This window comes from Equus asinus, chromosome 13 (genome assembly GCF_041296235.1).
Source record: "Equus asinus isolate D_3611 breed Donkey chromosome 13, EquAss-T2T_v2, whole genome shotgun sequence".
Lineage (NCBI taxonomy): Eukaryota > Metazoa > Chordata > Mammalia > Perissodactyla > Equidae > Equus > Equus asinus.
In genome coordinates this window covers 35150955-35169135 of record NC_091802.1, presented here as the reverse complement: position 1 = coordinate 35169135, position 18181 = coordinate 35150955, and the positions used below count along the sequence as shown (strand labels likewise).

General features: G+C 45.3%; 1 protein-coding gene across 1 annotated transcript in view; it reads right to left on the bottom strand.

Annotated features, from left to right (window-relative positions):
* Window positions 1-416: 416 nt before the first annotated feature.
* CA10 (carbonic anhydrase 10) overlaps window positions 417-18181 on the bottom strand; it is a 476139-nt gene continuing 458374 nt past the window's right edge. The window contains exons 6-9 of the mRNA XM_014833914.3: window positions 18039-18111; window positions 5057-5211; window positions 2978-3152; window positions 417-1272 (exon numbers count right to left, since the gene is read on the bottom strand). Of these exons, the coding sequence (XP_014689400.1) occupies window positions 1250-1272; window positions 2978-3152; window positions 5057-5211; window positions 18039-18111 (426 nt within the window). The 3' untranslated portion in view covers window positions 417-1249. The remainder of the gene's footprint in view (window positions 1273-2977; window positions 3153-5056; window positions 5212-18038; window positions 18112-18181) is intronic.

The following is an 18181-nucleotide window of genomic DNA, read 5'->3' as shown; positions in this document are numbered from 1 at the left end:
CTTGACAGTAACCAAACACAGTGAGTGACCATTATAAACAAGAAAAGAAAGGCATTCGTTTGTACTTTGTGAGATCCGGCTGCACCTGGAGAGAAAAGACACTCCTTTCCCAGGAATTTACAAGGCAAAGTGCATTCCTTCAAGGGAGCATCACAGGGGGGATGGCAGTTTTGAATCGCAAGAAATCTGTCGCCTGCTATCAGGCTGAAGCTCACCTTGTATGAATGATCGAGCCATGGAGTGGAATTAAAGTTATACTTGCTTAGCAAATGCATTCCTGATTGCCACAAACTCAGTAAAAACTGGCTGCAAATGAACCAAACATGTAGATGAAGAAACAAGTGAAATCAAAGAATGCACTTGCATGGAGCCAGGGCTTAGCCTTGAAGGAAAGAGAACAGACCCAAGCCAGAGAATGAAATGAACTCGTTAAACACATTTATTGAGCTGTTAACAATAACCAAACACAATGTATGACCTTTGGAAAACAAGAAACAGCAAATGGATCAATTCTGATCTTGGCAAATCCTACTACAGATATGTGACAAAGAGGGGAGATAATTCCATTTCTTTATAGTCTGTGGTGATAGATATATACAATGTGTATCTCTTCAATGTCTGTCCTTTTTTTTTTTTTTTTTTTAAATTGTTGAGTAAACGGAAGAATCATAATCTAGAAATAAGTGTCCTTGGCCAACTTTGTCCTGGTTCACCTGTGTCACCAGCACCCTCAGAAGATCCTAGGACACTATCCAAGATGATTTGATGCAAAGAACAAAGTCTGCTGGATGCTGTCGGAGTTGCGTTTGCTCCTCTCTCTCTTTTGGAAGAATTTTGTATGTACAAAGGCTGAAAGGTCTCATTGGGTAGAGTTATTAGTTCAGGAGAATGGTATCAAAATTGTTATCAGGTTAACTGGTTATTTTCTTCTAAGACCTCTTCTGAATGAGCCTTTTGTTCTGAAACGTGACTTCCCATCTTGGAGGCTGGGTGAGTTTACATGTATGTAGATATGTTTGCATGTGTGTGTATGGATGTGTGAGTGCTTGCGTGTGTGTGTTTGTGTGTGTAAGAGGTGTGTTCCTCTGCCATGGTTTTGCAGACACTTTTCATGTAGAAAGGGCCGATCCAAAGAGTGAATGAGGCTTGAGGGGGGAAGGGAGAGAGAAAAAAGAAGGGGACATTCTGGGTTATGTCAATTCACAGTTGTAGCATTTCACTGAGGTGGGATTCTTCTTGGCCTAGTTTCCTATTTGAGGAGCCATTCATTTACTGGAAAGAGAGAAAGGAAAAAAAACACAAACACAAAACAAGGCATCAGTGAAGGAATCTGCACACAGTTTGGGGGAAGGGACAGTTCTGCTTACTTGCACATATCCCAACTACCTCCTCTCCTTCCTCAGGAACCTCTAGGCCTGAGCTCTCCAATATGGCGGTCACTAGTCATATGTGGCTCCCATAAATTTAAATTAACCAAAATTAAATTAAAAATTTAGTTGCATCATTATACTAACCACACTGCAAATGTTCAATAGCTGCATGTAGTTAGTAGCTACCTACCATGTTGGACAATGCAAATGCAGAATGTTTCCATCATCACAGAAAATTCTAGTGGGTGGCACTGCTCTTGACAGGGGTGGGGAAATGACAGCCTACAGGCCAAATCCAGCATGCTATCTGGTTTTGTAAATAAAGGTTCATTGGAACACGGCCACACCCGTTCATTTACATATTATTTATGGCTGCTTTCACACTACAATGTCAGAGTGTGGCAGAGACCGTATGGCTCACAAAACCTAAAATATTTACCATCTGGCCCTTTACAGAAAAAGTTTGCCGACCCCTGCTCTAGACTAAGCTCCTATGGATGGGGTCATATCTGTCTTCATCACCACTATATCCCTATAACCTAGCTAAGAGCCTGGCACATAGTAGGTACACAATAAATAAGTATTGACTAAAGAGAGAGATCAATGAATGAGTAGACTATTTGTCTGGTAGCTCTGGCTGGAAGGGAACAGAAAATTATAGTTTTGGCACTCTGCATGTATCTGAGAGAAGAAAAAGAAAGAAGGGATGTGGGAAAGAAGGGAGCGATGAAGTGGGGGATCAAGGGACAGCAGTGGCAGCTGCTTCTAAAAGCTGCCTGGTAACATCCACAGCCCCTGTATTTGGGCAGCACATTATTGCTACAAAGGGCTTCCCCATCCAGCCTCTCATTTGTTCCTCACAAGTTGTGATGTAGAGGGTATACGGACTGTCATGACAGAAGCCAGATCCAGAGGGGTAAATGACTTCGTTGGGTTTGCATGGCTTGTGAGTGACAGAACCAGGCACAGAACTCAGGTGTCCTGACTCCTGGTCAAGGGCATCTCCATGACATGGTTCTGCCTGCATCTTCCTTCCCATTTGGAGGGTTTACTACAATGATCCACAGATACTTAGTGTGCAGAAGGGAACCGAGAGGGCTGGGTGTGGACCAGAGGGTTACAGGAGGTGGGAGTCATCTTGCATGTCCCTTTAGTAGGAATAATAGTCACTTCTAGGGACATAGCACTGGGAAAATATGTATTCACACACATTCCTCATTGGATCCTAATGGCCTGGCATTCAGAGTATTTGCTCACCTTCTAGGGGGAAAGGGTCCATCACACACATAACTAAGAGCTCTAACGCCTCTAGCTGTCCTGTCCTAACACATAACCTCAGGAAAATCAGCCTCTCTGGGCTCTCTGTAAAATGACAATAAAAAGGCTGTCTTGCCTGAACCAGAAGGGGTTTAAAGGTTTGATCTCTATCTCCGATATATAGGCTTTACCAGCAGAAAAGCCCCATGCAAATGGAAGGTGGTGATTTCAACTGTCATTTATAATCACGATTGCTATAATGGGAGATAATGCCAGGCTCTAAGAGCAGGCCTAAGCAGGAAGACTGAGCTCTGGCCCGGGTCCACTGTCCTCTGAGCTGCTGCACCCACCTCTATACTGAAGCTTCTGGGCTCGGTTGTTTGGACAGTCCTTCCCCTGTAAACTGAAGTTGATGTTGGTGCGGATGCAGCGGTTGTTGAGCGGCTGGACGGGCCTGAAGTTGTCACTCATGCTCAGGAAGATCTGAGATGGCTGATTCTGGCTGAGCAGGCGTAAGGAATGCATCTGAGGAGAGAGAAACAACCATGAGGTCCACCCATCCCCTTAAATGCACTACGGAAGAAGTAAGACCATGCAGACTGTGACCGAGCCAGGCTGTACTGGCTGTCTGGGAAAGACGACCCTGTTCCATGGGTTCAGCTGCGCTGGAGGCCCAGTGATGCCTCCATGCGTGGAGTGGGCCTTACTTCTAGCTCACTAGCTCATGCATGCCTCAAGTCAGTTCCTCTCTTTCATCCTCAAATATGCCATCATCAAAGGTGGAAACCCAGCTAGGTGTTTTCCAGGGTCTCTTCTTTCTCTTACACCCCATGGTTCAATAACTCCCAATAATTCAGGGAATTATTCCCCTACATGGCTATTATCCCAACTATCGTGATTGGCCCAGGAGCCAGAGCTAAACTAAGCTGGATTAATTTGGTTCCTTTTCTGTGAATATGACGACCAGGGGCTGGACTAAAATGTTTGCAGCTGTGTTCCACCCCAGGACTGTGAAGGAAAGGGGGGGTCTCTAGCAGGAGGAAAGAATGAAGCAAAAGTGTAGTAGGAAGCAGAAGACAGCAGAGAGAAAGGGCTGCTGGGGTTCAGATTCCAGTGAATTCCTGACATCAACTTCTGATTTTAAATTCCACAAGATGCTCCCATATCTTTTGAACAAGTCTTTTCCTAAGTTGAAGTTACGTGGAGGGGTTCTTATCACCAAAACAGTCCCAATCAATACAGACGGGATCAGGGACTTTGAATGTTCCAATTGTTGTCGGGTTGTGAGGACACATCCTGTAAAGGAGATTGGATTCCGTGTCCTTTGCACCTTGGCCTCTGAGTTTTTACAGACTCTCACAATCATAGAATATCAGAGCTGGAACAGACTTGTGTAATTTACCCCCTCGTTTATAAAGAGGAGTATCCATTCACAGAAGGAGGATGGCAGGCCTAGGAGTGCATAATGAGCCATTAGCAAAGCTGGCCTCCGAGGCCAGTCTCCTGGCTCCCATTCGGTTCTGAGAAATACTAGCCAGGTTTACTAGGAATCCCGTGAGATGCTCTAAAAATTTCTGCATTCAAATGCATTTGTGAAATGCTACGTAGCATGTTGCCTCCTCTTGGAGACTGACATATGTATTATCATTTTCAAGGCCCCGAGAAGTCTCCCAACAATGAAATCTATTTAACTCTCTTTGAATCCAGCTTTTTCAAACATATTTGGCTGTATCATCCATTTTGCTCCTTTGTTTTTGAGCACCATGGCTGTAGAGCACACTTTGGGAACTAATGCTGCTGTCCTTTCTCACTCAAGGGTGGAATGCTTCTACAATGAGTCTGTGCTAAGCCTTTTCAATTGCTGATTCTTTAAACAAAGGTGTGATGAGTTGAATTATGTGCTCCCAAAATTCACAAGTTAAAAGTCCTAAACACCAGCACCTCAGCATGTGACCTCATTTGGAAATCGAGTCATTACAGATGTAATTAGCTAAGATGAGATTATTGGGGTGGGCCTTAAGCTAATATGACTGATTGGGGCGGGCCCTAATCCAATATGACTGATGTCCTTATAAAAAGGAGGATTTGGACAAAAAGACACAGACACAGGGAAAATGCCATGTAAAGATGAGGGTAGAGTGGGGTGATGCTTCTACAAGCCGAGGAACACCAAAGATTGCCAGAAAACCACCAGAAACCAAGGGAAAGGCAGAGAACAGATTCCTCCTCACTCCCTCAAATGGGACCAACCCTGCTGACACCTTGCTCTTGGATGTACAGCCTCCAGAACAGCGAGGCGATACCTTTCTGTGGTTTAAGCTGCCAAGTTAGCGGTACTTTGTTAAAGCAGTCCCAGCAAACTAACACAATAGGCACTCCACAAAGTCAGCCATCTTCCCCATTAGCTAAAGGACCACAGAGCAGCTCACCTGCATCCTGGTTATATAGACTGGTTTGTTCATTATTATCCAACTTGCCGTCTCATAGCACGGTGGGATAGTCATCGACCCCTCGTAAGTAATGAAACTAGAGGTCTCTGGATAGAGTGCCTCTATGTTAAGTCCCTGTAGTAAATATGCATCATCTAGAGAAGAAAATAAGAAAGATTTAAGAATTAGGTTTCTCGAGAAAGTGCTGCTATTGCTGGTAACTTTTTTTCTTTTCAGATTCCAGAAGACTGTAGCTGTCAGGATGGGCTGCAGTAACACACAGCCCCCCAGAGCTCAGTCATTTTAAACAACAAAGGCTTATTTCTTGCTCACACTGTAGGTTGGCCGAGGGCTTCCTCCATGTCATTAGTGTCCACACTCTGGGATCTAGGCTCTTACAGTAGATACTATCTGGACCCTCACGAGTCACAATGATAGGAGGAAAAGCAAGAACAGTGACACATGCGTTGGCTCTTAAAGCTCCCATCCAGGAAGTGGCAAATGTCGCTTCTGCTCACATTTGGTAGCCAAAGAAGTCACATGGCCAAGGCTGCTGTTAGGGATTCAAAGAAGCACATTCCTCCCACAGGGTGGGGCACTGAATATCGGTGAACAGAAACGTGGTCTACCACAAGGATACAAGGAAGAGCCAAGTTCTTGGTTATGGTCTCTGAGACCTAGACTGCTAGCATTATATTTATTATAGTCATAATGAAATGCACAATTTAAGCCTTCAGGACCTGTTGAAACGTTGTCTGGTCATCATTCTTATTTATTAACATTGCTTAATTAAAAGAACACTAAGAAAATACTCTTAGAAAGAAAAGTATATCAGGCCAAATCTTACCATGAGATTCAACAGTTAAGCTCAACAACTAATTTCAACTTTTTGTAGATCTCCTCTTTGTCAGGCCCGTGCATGTAGCCTTCTCTCTTACACCTATTTGAGGTATTCACACTCATATATCTGTTATTATTAAATATACTTTTTCAATAATAAAAGTGACATAAGTACATATCAGACTATATGGAAAAAAGAGAAAAAGAAAATAATGACAGCCCCGATCATCTAAAATAGTTGCCATGGGCATTTTGGTGTATTTCCTTCTGATTTTTTAATTCAGTGTTTCCGTCGTATTTTTATAAAAAGTGTAATGTAGCAGAGTTTTCAAATAACAATAAATTTCAAAGGACCTTCATATACAGCTGGAACCTCATACTGACCCAGTGAGATTGGTCAGACAGATAACAACATTCTCACTGACAAGAAACTGAAGATCAGAGAGGGAGAGTAACCTGCTCAAGGTCACAGAGGTAGCGGGTGACTGCAGAGTGGGAACTCAAACCTAGCTCTCCTGACTTCCAGACCAAAGTCATTTATTCATTCAGCAAATGTTCGCTAAGCACCTCGTTGTGCTGGGCACAGGGTTAAGCTCTGGGGATAGAGCAGTGAACAAGATGGATGCAGTGCCCACCCTCATTCTGGTCGAGGAGGCAGATGACAAATGGCAGAATCAACATACATGAACTCTAATATCAGGTGGTGGTAAGTGCACCTTGGCCTAGTCTGTACCTATCTATTGATCCTGAGCATTAATGCTGCTAATCCGTTTTCCTGGGCAAAGGCCCCCTTCCTTCCTCCATAAATTGCTCACTCACGTTTCTCTGATAAGAAAGAACTATCTTTGCCAAGGGAACTTGAATTTCAGTGCTCCTTCGCTTGTCAACTGAATTAAGAACCAACCAACTGATTCAGTGGTTTGGAATGATGTAAATAAAACCACTGTTTGCTTGCTCCATCCCAAACGGGCCCTCCTGGCCTCTGACAACCCTGATGGGGTAACGGAACCTCTCCAGGGCTCTGGCCACAAAATGCCCATGAGAGAGAGAGATTGGTCAAGCTAGATTTGGAGACCAACCCTAGGAGACAGGACTTCCTTTCACTTTCCATTGAGATGTTTCTACCTTTCCACCAAAACACCAGGGAATCAGGACAAGCTCAGGAGAGATGTCGCAGTTGGAATATGGCTGGGATGGGTCTGCAGTCTGGCCTGTGGGGTCAGGTGCTTCCACGACAAAGCCACAGTGCCCAGAGCACACACTGATATAATGGTTCTAGGGAATCAGATCCAGCGTCAACACAATAAGCTTATGTTGAGTATCCGTCATATGGCTCTGTTTCTTAAGCCCCTAATATGTGTCAGGCACTAAGCTAGGTGTAGGCGAGCAGGACGTAATTAAGTGACTGCAGCAAGGAGCCACAGAGACAGTGATATATATCTGCACTGGGTACACTGAGAGGTTGTCAGTTCTGCCTGGGGGTGGGACTCAGGAGAAGATTAATGGAGGAGCTGACCTGAACTGCATCTTGAATGACAAGAGGTAATCAGTGTGTGGCTGGCAGTGGGGGGTGGGGCTGTCAAGGGCACTCTAGACAGTCCCGCTAGAGAAACAGCTAAGGACGCAGAGAGCGGTGCACACTCGGTGATGGCTAGAGCGTGGGCAAGATGCAGGGGGAGGGGTGCTGTGAGAAAGCAGGCTGGCGGGTCAGCACAGGCCACACCTAAGAGGTCCTTCTTTGCGCTGTTGGGAGTTTGGGCTTCATCCTGTAGGCAATGTGGAGCCACTGAAGGGTTTTAAGGAGGGAGTAGCATGATCAGATTTGCAGTTAATGATGCTTGCTCTGACGGTGGTTTGGCCTGAAGATTAACATATTGAATGAGAGAAGGAAGCATTCGGCACATCTTTATTAAAGGTCAATGTGATTTGTTTAACCAAGCTTGCATGCAGAGCATATTGGGTACTCTAGCATGCTGCTATTATTGTATTTTATTTTATTGGGAGTGGTGGGCAGGAGGGTAGGAGGGAGGTGGTGGAATGAGGGACATTCCAGGCATGACTGGAGTAAAGAAAATGAACATTTATGTTTCTCTGAAACTATAACCAGCCTGTGTTGCATCCACATTTGAGGAAAGAGTTGGTGTGGGTGGGGAGGGGCAGGCTAGGAGCAAGAGGCAAAAGGTATGTTCCTGGGTTGAACCCACATGGCAGGGTAAGAACGTGCTTCTAAAACACTGTTTTGCTGAAATCTCAGACTCCACCCGAGTGGTCCTGCCAGGGAGTCCTCTTCGTCCACATCCCCTGCGAGATGCAACAGTCGTCAGAGAACGCGGGCAGCTTCCGCCCTCCCAAGATCCTCATTCACCACTTTGTTCTGTGCGTGAGCTTGGCTAATACTCACACTTCACCTTTGCCCTTTTTATTTCCTCACGCTGCAGAATTTGGAAGGACCCAGTGTGATGAGTGTGAGCCTAGGACCCAGACCTGAGTTTGAGGGCTGGCTCTGCTGCGCGCCATCTGTGTGATCTTGGACACGCAGGTAACTGTCTGAGCCTCATTTGTGACATCTGTAGTATGCAGATGGTTGGAGTAGGCAGTGGACTGATTGTCTGTGTCCCCCCCACACTCATATTCTGAAGTCCTCACTCGAATGTGATGGCATTTGGAAGATGATTAGGTCATGAGGGTGGAGCCCTCAGGAATGGGATTAGTGCCTTTATAAAAGCCACCCCAGAGAGCCCTCTGACTTTCTTTCTGCCATGTGAGGACACAAGAATTCCGCAACCCAGAAGAGGGTTCTCACCAGAACCCAGCCATGCTGTCTCCCTGATCTCAGACTTTCAGCCTCTGGAACCGTGAGAAGTAAGTTTCTGCTGTTTACATGGTACTTTGTTATGGCAGCTCGAACTGACTGAATACTTGCCTCACAGAGTTGTTTGAGGAACAAATGAGATTACACTTTCCAACGTCCTGGCCCATGGGAAATACTCAGCAATGCTGGGTAGCACTGATGCCGTTCCTCCCTTCCCGGAGTGTCTTTGCCCAGCTTCCCCAGGATAACCACGGCTCGACCTCCCCGAGGCCTCTTGACTCTCCCTAGCGAGGTTAGTGCCTTCCTTTTTCACCATATTTACTGAGTTAGCTTGCCAATAATTACCTACCAATTTGAACGTCTCCACTAAGCCATGAGCCTTTAGGGGAAGGGCTTCCATCTTTTATCTCTGAATCCCCAAGCCCCAGTATGGGGTCTACCATATTGGATGCTCAATAAACACTGGTTGAATGAATGAATGAAATGGTTTCTGCACAGAAGCTCCACCTGCTGGTGGTTCTGAGCAGAAACTAAGGGAGGAAGAGGCAACATCATCTGTCAGATGACGGGGAAAATTGTCTGAGGCTCCAGTCTGTACCATTAACTTAAATGCCTGCTGTCGGCCACCATCTCCATATATATCACACCACAGATATCAGGGTGAAACTGAGACTGTTGACTGTCTCCTTATGGTATTCCTGTGTTTCTACACCAAACCAACCTCTACCCTTATATTTACATTGCTGAAATTGGTGTGCATTTAACACGTAACATTTGTCCTCATGACTCACCACACTGCCTTATAGGAAGCCATTAAGTCAATGTTCTGTCTCTTAGGGACTGGAATTTGAGAGCCACAAGCTACCGTCACATCTTCTTTTCTCCTCATTGCTTGCTTGGTGTATTAGGCAGCACAGAGGCAGTGGAACCCAAGAAAATGATATAGGCAAACCCAATAGTTTTCAGCTCTACTGTCAAGGAACACTGCAGTGTCTCCATGGCTGACCAGGCCAGGAACTAATTATTACCCACAGGCTATCTCATCCACGCAGCAGCCAACACAAAACCATTGCTTTGTGCATGTCAGTGTTCTCCTCTGGGTTGTGGCAGACAGAAAGGAGCCTAAGAACTAGCCCACCGGAAGGTGGATTCTGCTCTCCAAATTCTCATGGCTCTATTCATTTGTAAGGATGGCAAAGATCTGTGGAGGTCAGAGCTGCTTATGAACAGAGAGATACAAATTTGGGGGTGAAGCTCAGAGGCAAATGGGGTGAATCATGCAAGCTTCTGCTTGCTTTAAGGATATCTATTCAGAGGAAGTGATGGCAGAAGTTCAAATAAATTTTCATGGATAGTTTTACAGAAAGGTTTTCTTCCTTCCTATTATCTAACTCTCTATGAATCGATTGATTGATCTATCAATCAATCAGTCCTATGAGAATATAGCTTACAGAGGGCAAAGCCCTGGACTTCAAGTCAGGAGTCTTAATTCAAGTCTAAGTTCTCATTGTGGCTTTGCCAGTGATCCACTCCTCCTTCAGGGGTAAGTTACGTAACCTCATACTTGTGGGTCAGATTATTCTGGATAATTGCTGAAGTCATCTTCAGGTTAAAAAAAAAAATCTATAGAACCCCAAATGTCCTTTAACATAAATAAGCTTACAGAGGCAAATTTATCTTAAGTAGGTCAAATTTCTGGTATGACATTGTAATTTTTTACATGTTGGCTATATCTTTATAGTACGAGAAGATCCCTCGGATAATCAGTAAGCGTAGAACACTTAGGCATAGTTTATAGCCCAATTTTATTCTTTTAATTGACTGTAAGAGTTGACAGCTTGGCTTCTGATTTTATGACATGCTCTTGCTGAATCTATGATTTATGTTACACTGAGTTCTTAGTCATGGACACAACTTCTAAGTTGACTTTTTCTTTTTTTTTAAGAGAAACACACTATAATGAAATGCCTAGGACCACACAGTTGGGGGATCTTTATCTCAGTCTGAGCGTCCAACAGCCGCCTCTGGTAAACGCATTGTGTTTACTTATGTGGACCACTGATGAGATTTCACATCGCCCAGCTTCCTGCTTATGAAGTTCCCATTCAAAGAGAATGATGCCAATGAGAAAAAGGCACGGCAGTTCCCGAGATCGATACTGGACTTGCTTCTGATCAATATGGAACTATTTGGCAATTTACTCATACGGAATGACATTTCCTCTTGTAATCTGGGGCAAATTGAACCGAAGTGAAAAAAGGTAATGACTAAAGAATAAAGTAATATGATTTTTTGTTTTACACAAACAATAAATGAAAAAAAGGTCCTCTGAGAATTGGATTCACGCAGGCAAGCCACTCCTTCTCTGCTCCTCGCTGACTTGAGTTACTACTTAGATTGCAACATGGGAAGTGGTGCGCTGCATTTCGCCTTCTGTGAAAACATTTCCAAAGCCGTTCCTTTGAAATGAAAGTACAAGTTCAATTAAGCATAGAGAAAGGCACTGGGAGCAATAGGCTGAAACTCCCCTGTGATATTTCACCACATTTGACACCGCGTCCCTCTGTGGAGCAGGCGCACAGAACACTTCCTGAGGAACTGAGGAGCTCACGGCAGTACAGCTTGGTCCCTCCTTGCCTACACACTCATTTTTCAGCTGGCGTGGGGGTAGGGGGCCAAAGGAAAGTTATAAACAGGCAAGACTGAAACAAATGTTTTCACGGGGTCATACTGGGTGTCAAAACACCATGTTTAAAAGCCCTCCTCCAAACCCCTCCAGTCGTGTGCTTTCATTTCCTTGGAGGAAATACGTTAAGGCATTAGCCAGATTCTAAATTTGGAATCTGTGATCTTTTGGATTCTTACTGGTCTGAAGTTCTTCACTGTATTTACCATCTATGAAATGAACGGAGTGTGTTGAAATTGGAAGAGAATGAAGCTACCAAAATGATACGCTGTCCTAGGAAGACATTGGAAGAAAGTGTTCATTTATACGTAATCTTCTAGTAATGACCCCCTCTTACCCACTTAAGAAGGCTCTTTGTGCTCCATTAGTCACTGGCTTCACCACTTGAAATTATCATAAAATCTCTTTTTAAAAAAATAACGCTAGCTCGATGAAATCAGGTGGGTACGAAAATGACAAGAATGTTACCTTTTATGTAATTGGGGCTCTATGCCTACTAATTGATTAACAGAAGGAAAATGTAGAGATTTGGCATTATTCCAATATACTACATTAGAAAAACTAAAACACTTGGGGTAAATTACCGATATCTCCTCCAGAAAATCCATTCAGAAAATCCATATTTCAATGTCATAATTTCAATCTTGACTCTCAATCTGTCGAAGGGGAATTTAATTTTAATGAAATGGATTTTCTTTAGAAGAATTTCTAAATTCAGCCTGAAATGAATTCAGGCTGGTCGTTTCCATTGTCAGTCTGGGTTAGGGAGAGTGTTTTATAAGCCTTGCTCAGATGTATGAAATCTAAGCTTCTAAGGAAAATAGTGGAAGCCACTAGGCCATTACCACCCACTCCACGGGCTCATACACAGGACTCTGCTTCATTTGAAGTAAGCGAACTCTGTAGCCTGTGTGCCTTGTATCGGATTCACCTGGAACATAATTTTTATTTGGCACCATAGTGACCTGCCCCCCACTCTTCAGGAAGCTGGATTTGACCACCACATACCTTAGGACAATTTAGGAATACAAAATTATGCCCCTAGTTTATACCAGTCACTGCCCAGGCAATTGACTCATTATCTTGCTTAATCCTCACCTCAGCCCTTTAATATCAGTATGAAAATCTTTATCTTACTGATGAGAAAATTATTCTCTCAGAGATGTTAAGAAGTCACACAGCAAAGGAATCGATAGAGCCAGGAGCCCAGGTCTGCTTTGCTCCATCTCTCATCACTAGAACACTCTGCCTCCATAAGTTTGGTGACCTTCACCAGCATGGTATCTGGCTTCTGAAATTCCCAGTCCTTGTGGCAAGATTCTCCCTTTTTCCTCCTTTTACAGGTTCCCTAGCGCACTGATTTTCTTAACTGGTTAAATAGAATGATTTTGCATGAGTCCTTTTTTTGCTAGTCATCTAATCTATGCTCAAACCAAGCAAATGGACTGCGTCCCTACTGGCTGCCATCTCGTGATTTCACCCCACGCTTCCATATTTGCTCCCACCTCCCTGCGCCTCCTCAGCCAGTTAATGAGACAGACACATGGGAGCCTCTCCCAGGGTGGGATTTAAAAGATATCTTTAGAAATAATTTGCAACCCTAAGTCATGGGGATTTGAGCTGCTCTTTCAAAAGTGAGGACATGTCCGCCTCTCTTCTCTATTTATTCCCACTCACGATTTCACCCAGGTTTAAATGCCATCTGGATCCCAATGCCTTCCACATTTATATCTTCAGTTCTCTCTCCTAAAATCCAGGCTCATATACCCAACTACCTACTCCACACCTCTTCTTGGATGCCCAGTAGACATCTCAAGCTTAACACGTTTGAAATTTCTGATTCCCTTCCCACCCACAAATACGCTTCATCCACGAATATGCTTCATCCACAGTCTTCCCCAAATCAGTTGATGGAAACATCTTCCTTCCAGGAATTCGGGCTAATAATCTTCCAGTCATCCTTGACTCCTTTCTCTCATATCACACATCTGATCTTTCAAGAAATCTCTTGGCTCTTCCTTCAAAATATACCCAATTGCTTCTCACCACCCCCCCACAGTAGTCTGGTCATGACTGACATTGTCCCAGCATTTGGATTGCTGCCATCATCTCCCAACTTTTTTTGTCAGCAGATCATGTCACTCTCTGCTCAGTATCTTAGAGTGACTCCTCATTACTACAGCCTCCAGGAGAAGGACTGAGGGGGACGAGTGGACCCATCCTGAACCAGTTGCTAGCCTTCCTCTGATTACTGTGTGTGCCAATAGCAACAGTGCCACTGTGTCCCTCTGGATGACACTGATTTCCACTGGGAGTCTCATGCTGAGGGACAGGCAGGAGTTGCAGAGAGCTCAGGATGTTATGAGCCTGAACTTTCAAAGTGCCCAGAAGGTCTGTGGCTAGTTTATGTCCCTTTCAAGTAGAAACAAACAAAAGCAAAAAGCAGAGAGATGGCTCTTCCAACTGAACCAAACTGGGAATTCAGAGAAAACCATGCTGACAAGTTTCACGTAATGTGAAAGTTTGAAGACCTCAGAGCTAAATTTTCCTTGTTCCTTAGAGAGGAAGCATGATAGAAAGGTAAGAGCATAAAGTCCCTGGGAGGACCTATGTTTGAATCCTTGCTCTCCCACTCTGGAAGAGTAGATCATCGTTCAGGAAATCTTTCCTCTCTCCTCAACCCCACCTCCTTGGGAGGATTTTGATGTTGGGCTTGGCCACGTCACTTGCTTTGGCCACAGGAAGTGGATAGAAGGGACAGTTTGTGAATTTCAAGCCTAGGCCTTAAGTCACATTACAGGTTCTGGTCTCTACCATGAGAAGTACTTGCCCTGGGTATCTACCTGATCCTAGAAAAATGAGAGCCACGTGCAGCTACACTGCCCTAGCTGACCTGCAGATCTGCAGCTGGAAGCAGAGCCACCTGGCTGACCCACAGATGCAGCAGTGAGAAATCAATGCTGATTGCTGAATGCTTGTGCGCTACGCAGAAGTTGCCAACTTAGCCGTTTACTAGATGTGTGTCCTTGTCAAATGACTTCACTTCTTGGAGCCTTAGTTTCCTCATCTGTAAACTGGGATAGCGATCAGACCCACTTTGTGAGTACTGGGCAAAGTGCTGTCTGTAAAGCTCTTAACACGGAGCCTGGAGTGCAGAAAGTGCTCACTTAGCATCACTTCCATACTCTGGATGCTCAGCCTATTGCAGAGTGGGTACCACATCTAAATGAGTGGGGCAAGTTGAAGCTACGCTGGGGTATAATTCTGGGTAGCAGCAGAGTGGGTGGGGTTGAGGTCAGGTGTCCTGGGTAGTGTGGCTGGGTGGCGGTGGGGGGCACTGGTTTATTTCTGTCTTACTTAGAAGCATGGATGCAGAGTACTATGATAAGTGTGCCTGAGCAGGTGGCGTTGTCTCCCTCTCGCCCGGAATTCTCGGGCTGATGCCAGCATAACCTGCTGCCTCCCGCAGAGCCTCTGGAGAGTCTTCCAGCCTCGTGTTTCCCACCCACTGGCTGTGTCCTAGTGAATGACTCCTGTTTCAGAAAGTCCCCTGCTTTCCGCCAGGCCAACCTTCCCTGGGCTGGCTGCCTCAGGGAGTTTAGCAGGGGAGACCAGTGCTGGCACTTTCCTGCTGAGCAAATCAATCCCTTTCAGCCACAGTGTCCTGGGCATGTGGTGTCGAGGCTGCTTCCCTGTCTAGGGCCATCATTATCCGTGTGGTGTTTCTCCCTTTAGGTCTATGATGAAGGCACTACCAGGCACACCTTCATTATTCGCCAAGCGTAAGAGCACAAAATACCTGTGATTAGCGGCCTAAAGCAGTTACCTCTCCCCATGAGAGGTCTCTTTGTCTTGCTTTAGTTCCCCTTCTTTTCCCTTGGCCCTGACAGATAGAGGATGAGGGAGAGAGGAGAAGGGGGTGCTTCTGTTCTCTCCTGTTAGCATTTCTAGGATTGTGTCTCTAGAGAAGGCGAAGGCATTTCTTCAAATGCATCTCCTGCGTAAACTCCTCAGAGCGGCATCAAGACCTTTCAGGATCTGGCTCCAGACCATCCTTCCCACCACTCCTTCTGCCCTTGTCACTGCTACCACAGGGGGCCATTCATTCCTCCATTAATTCAGGCTGTCACCAATGTTTACTGGGTATCCTGTGGGGCACTGAGGTGAAGAGCTGAGGAAGGCAGAGTTCCTCCCTTTGAACTCTTCATAGTCCTTTTACTGCTCTCCATGCCTTCGTACATGCTGCCTTTCTAGGCTTGAAACGGCTTCCCTCCTTCCTTCCGCCTCTCTCTCTCCTTCCCTCCTTCCTTCTTTCCCTCTCTTTCTCTTCTCCTCTCCTTTCTTCTTTTTCTTCCATTCATCCTTCTTCTCTTTCTCCTCCTCCTTCTGCTCCCTCTCTTTCTCTTTCTTTCCCCAGCAAATAGTTATTGATCTATTCATTTGAATAGTACTTACTCTGTGCAACCTCGCTATGTATGTAATTCTAGGCAGATTTTCTGTGATCCCAAAGAGTTCTGTTCATATTGTTAACACTGCATTTGTTACGCAAATCTTTATAATACACTATGATATGACTGTAATGAGAGAGTGAGGGCCTTATGGACAGGAAACGTGTTCTTTTGATCTCCCTATCTCCCGGCACTCAAGAACCACTCAATAAATATTTGCAGAGTGACTCAGTGAACAAATGAATGAAGGTCTTGGGTTTTAACATTGCTATCCTGTTCAGCTACTGCCAAAGTGTTTCCTTCTCAGTTCCCACAGACCCGATGGGGCTGGCAGTCAGCAGGGACACCTCATTTGAAGTAGATGAAGTTCAAATTCCCCTTAGCCACAAAAGGGCCATCCACCCTTGGTCCCAACAAGATCTGTCACCCTGGCTCTCCAGCCCCTCTCTGTACCAGAATCGATACCTGTTCCCGAGGGAGGCCACCTTCCTGGAGCACAGACCCACGTGGATGCCTTCATCTTCGGCAGCAGCCACATCACTTAATATTAAGCAGACCAGTGCTGGGGGTGGGGGGGTGTGGGTGGGGAGGGAAGCCCCACTAATGACTTACTCTGCAGTTGGCAATCTGTTAGATTGTGTGTTGGGGCTTAATGTGTGATTTCACGGTTTTTCACGGTCTCTAAACTGCAAATTCAAGATTATTTGAAAACATTTTATTTAATTTTCATGCTTTTTTTAATCAAAAAAGTTAAAAGACTAATAATCTTTTATGGGCAATCATAAAATGTGCTATTTGCACACGAGACAGAACTGCCTCCCTTCGCTGAGCAACCCATGTGCGCTTAGAGAAGACTTCCTGGGAGTGCTGGTGAGGAAGGCAGGTGGCTGTGGAGACCACTTAAGGCGTCCTTCTAGGTGATGTCCTTCCAGGTGGAGTGCGATTCCCCAGTTTCATTTATCGCCCTCACCGCCCAGTACCCAACCCTTTTCATATAGGAGTGACTTGGCAGTGAGCACCTTGTGGGGAGGGCTGGGGTCTGGTCCATCTTTATATTCCAGGAGCCTTGCCTGGTGTCTGTCATGGGACAGCCATGTGGGAAATGTTTGTTGAATGCATGAAGAAATGAATGCGGGAAGGTTCTCCTTACTCTCCCTCCCGCAGTCCGAGGTGAGACCCGTGAGCATTCACTCTGTCTTTCCCGCATCACCTTTGGAGGCAGGAACTGCAGTAACAGCTAAGTTTCTCTCTTGGCGGACGATGCGCCAGGGGGATGCAGGGTGTTAGAATGTTTGCGTGCTGTTTTTTACTTTTGTGAAAATCATTATTTACCTATTGCTTGATTCAGAATCCTAGACCTAGAAGGACCTAGAAACCTAGGGGGTAACTTCTTCACTTTACAGATGATGGAACAGAGTCAAAGTGAGGAAGCTCCTTGCTCGAAGTCAGGACTGGAATGCCCCTTTCCTGCTCACTCCTGGTTCATAAATTTGCCTTGCCTGTACTGACCTCTTTCCTCTCCTGGTGTGTGCTATTTCACGTAAATTTTCCCAAATCCTGCAACCCCTGAGATTGCTGTGGATGACAGTGGCACCCTTTTTCCTCTTCCCTCTTCAACTTTGCACCGTTCTCTCTTTTCTGCTTAAAGATTCTATGGAGAAAACCCTCTGGAAACCCAAGGAAACTGGACAGAGTCCTCTGGGTCAGTGGATCACACGTGGGGATGAAAAAAGATGCCACCTGCCTCTACCTGAGAGGGAGACGCAGCGACCCGGAGAGGGAGGTCTGGTCCAGCTGAGGGCCTCTGTAAGTGCTGAGGTTGGAGCCAAACTACCTCGTGAACGCTTTTTCAATCACATAATTGGCAAAGCCCCAAATGTGGCCAGCTGACACGGTGGAGTCTGTCAGCTTGTAGAGTCCCCCAGCTCGTTACCAATCCATGGGATAACGATGACCATCATCATAATAACCATTATTGCCTTAGACAGGCGTGGATGACAAAGACACCGTTGGGACTTCTGTTTGAAAATGAGCCGCTTCTTTGCCAACCCTGACTCTCCAGAGTGACTTTCTACAGAATTAAAGGATTATGAACCCGGAAGGGGCCCTCGGAGATCCTCGGTCCTGGGTTTCTGCCTTCAGACAGGACTAACCTTTATAGAATAGTTGCTGTATAGGAAATTGAACCAAACTTACTTTTATACGTTATTCTCGTGATAGTATCTCTGTTGAGCATTCGATTAAGAAATGGGTTTGATGAATCAGAAACCTAGGGGGAAAAAGAAAATAGTGATGGCTGGGCAGTACTACCCTAGGATAAACATTGCTCCATGCATTCA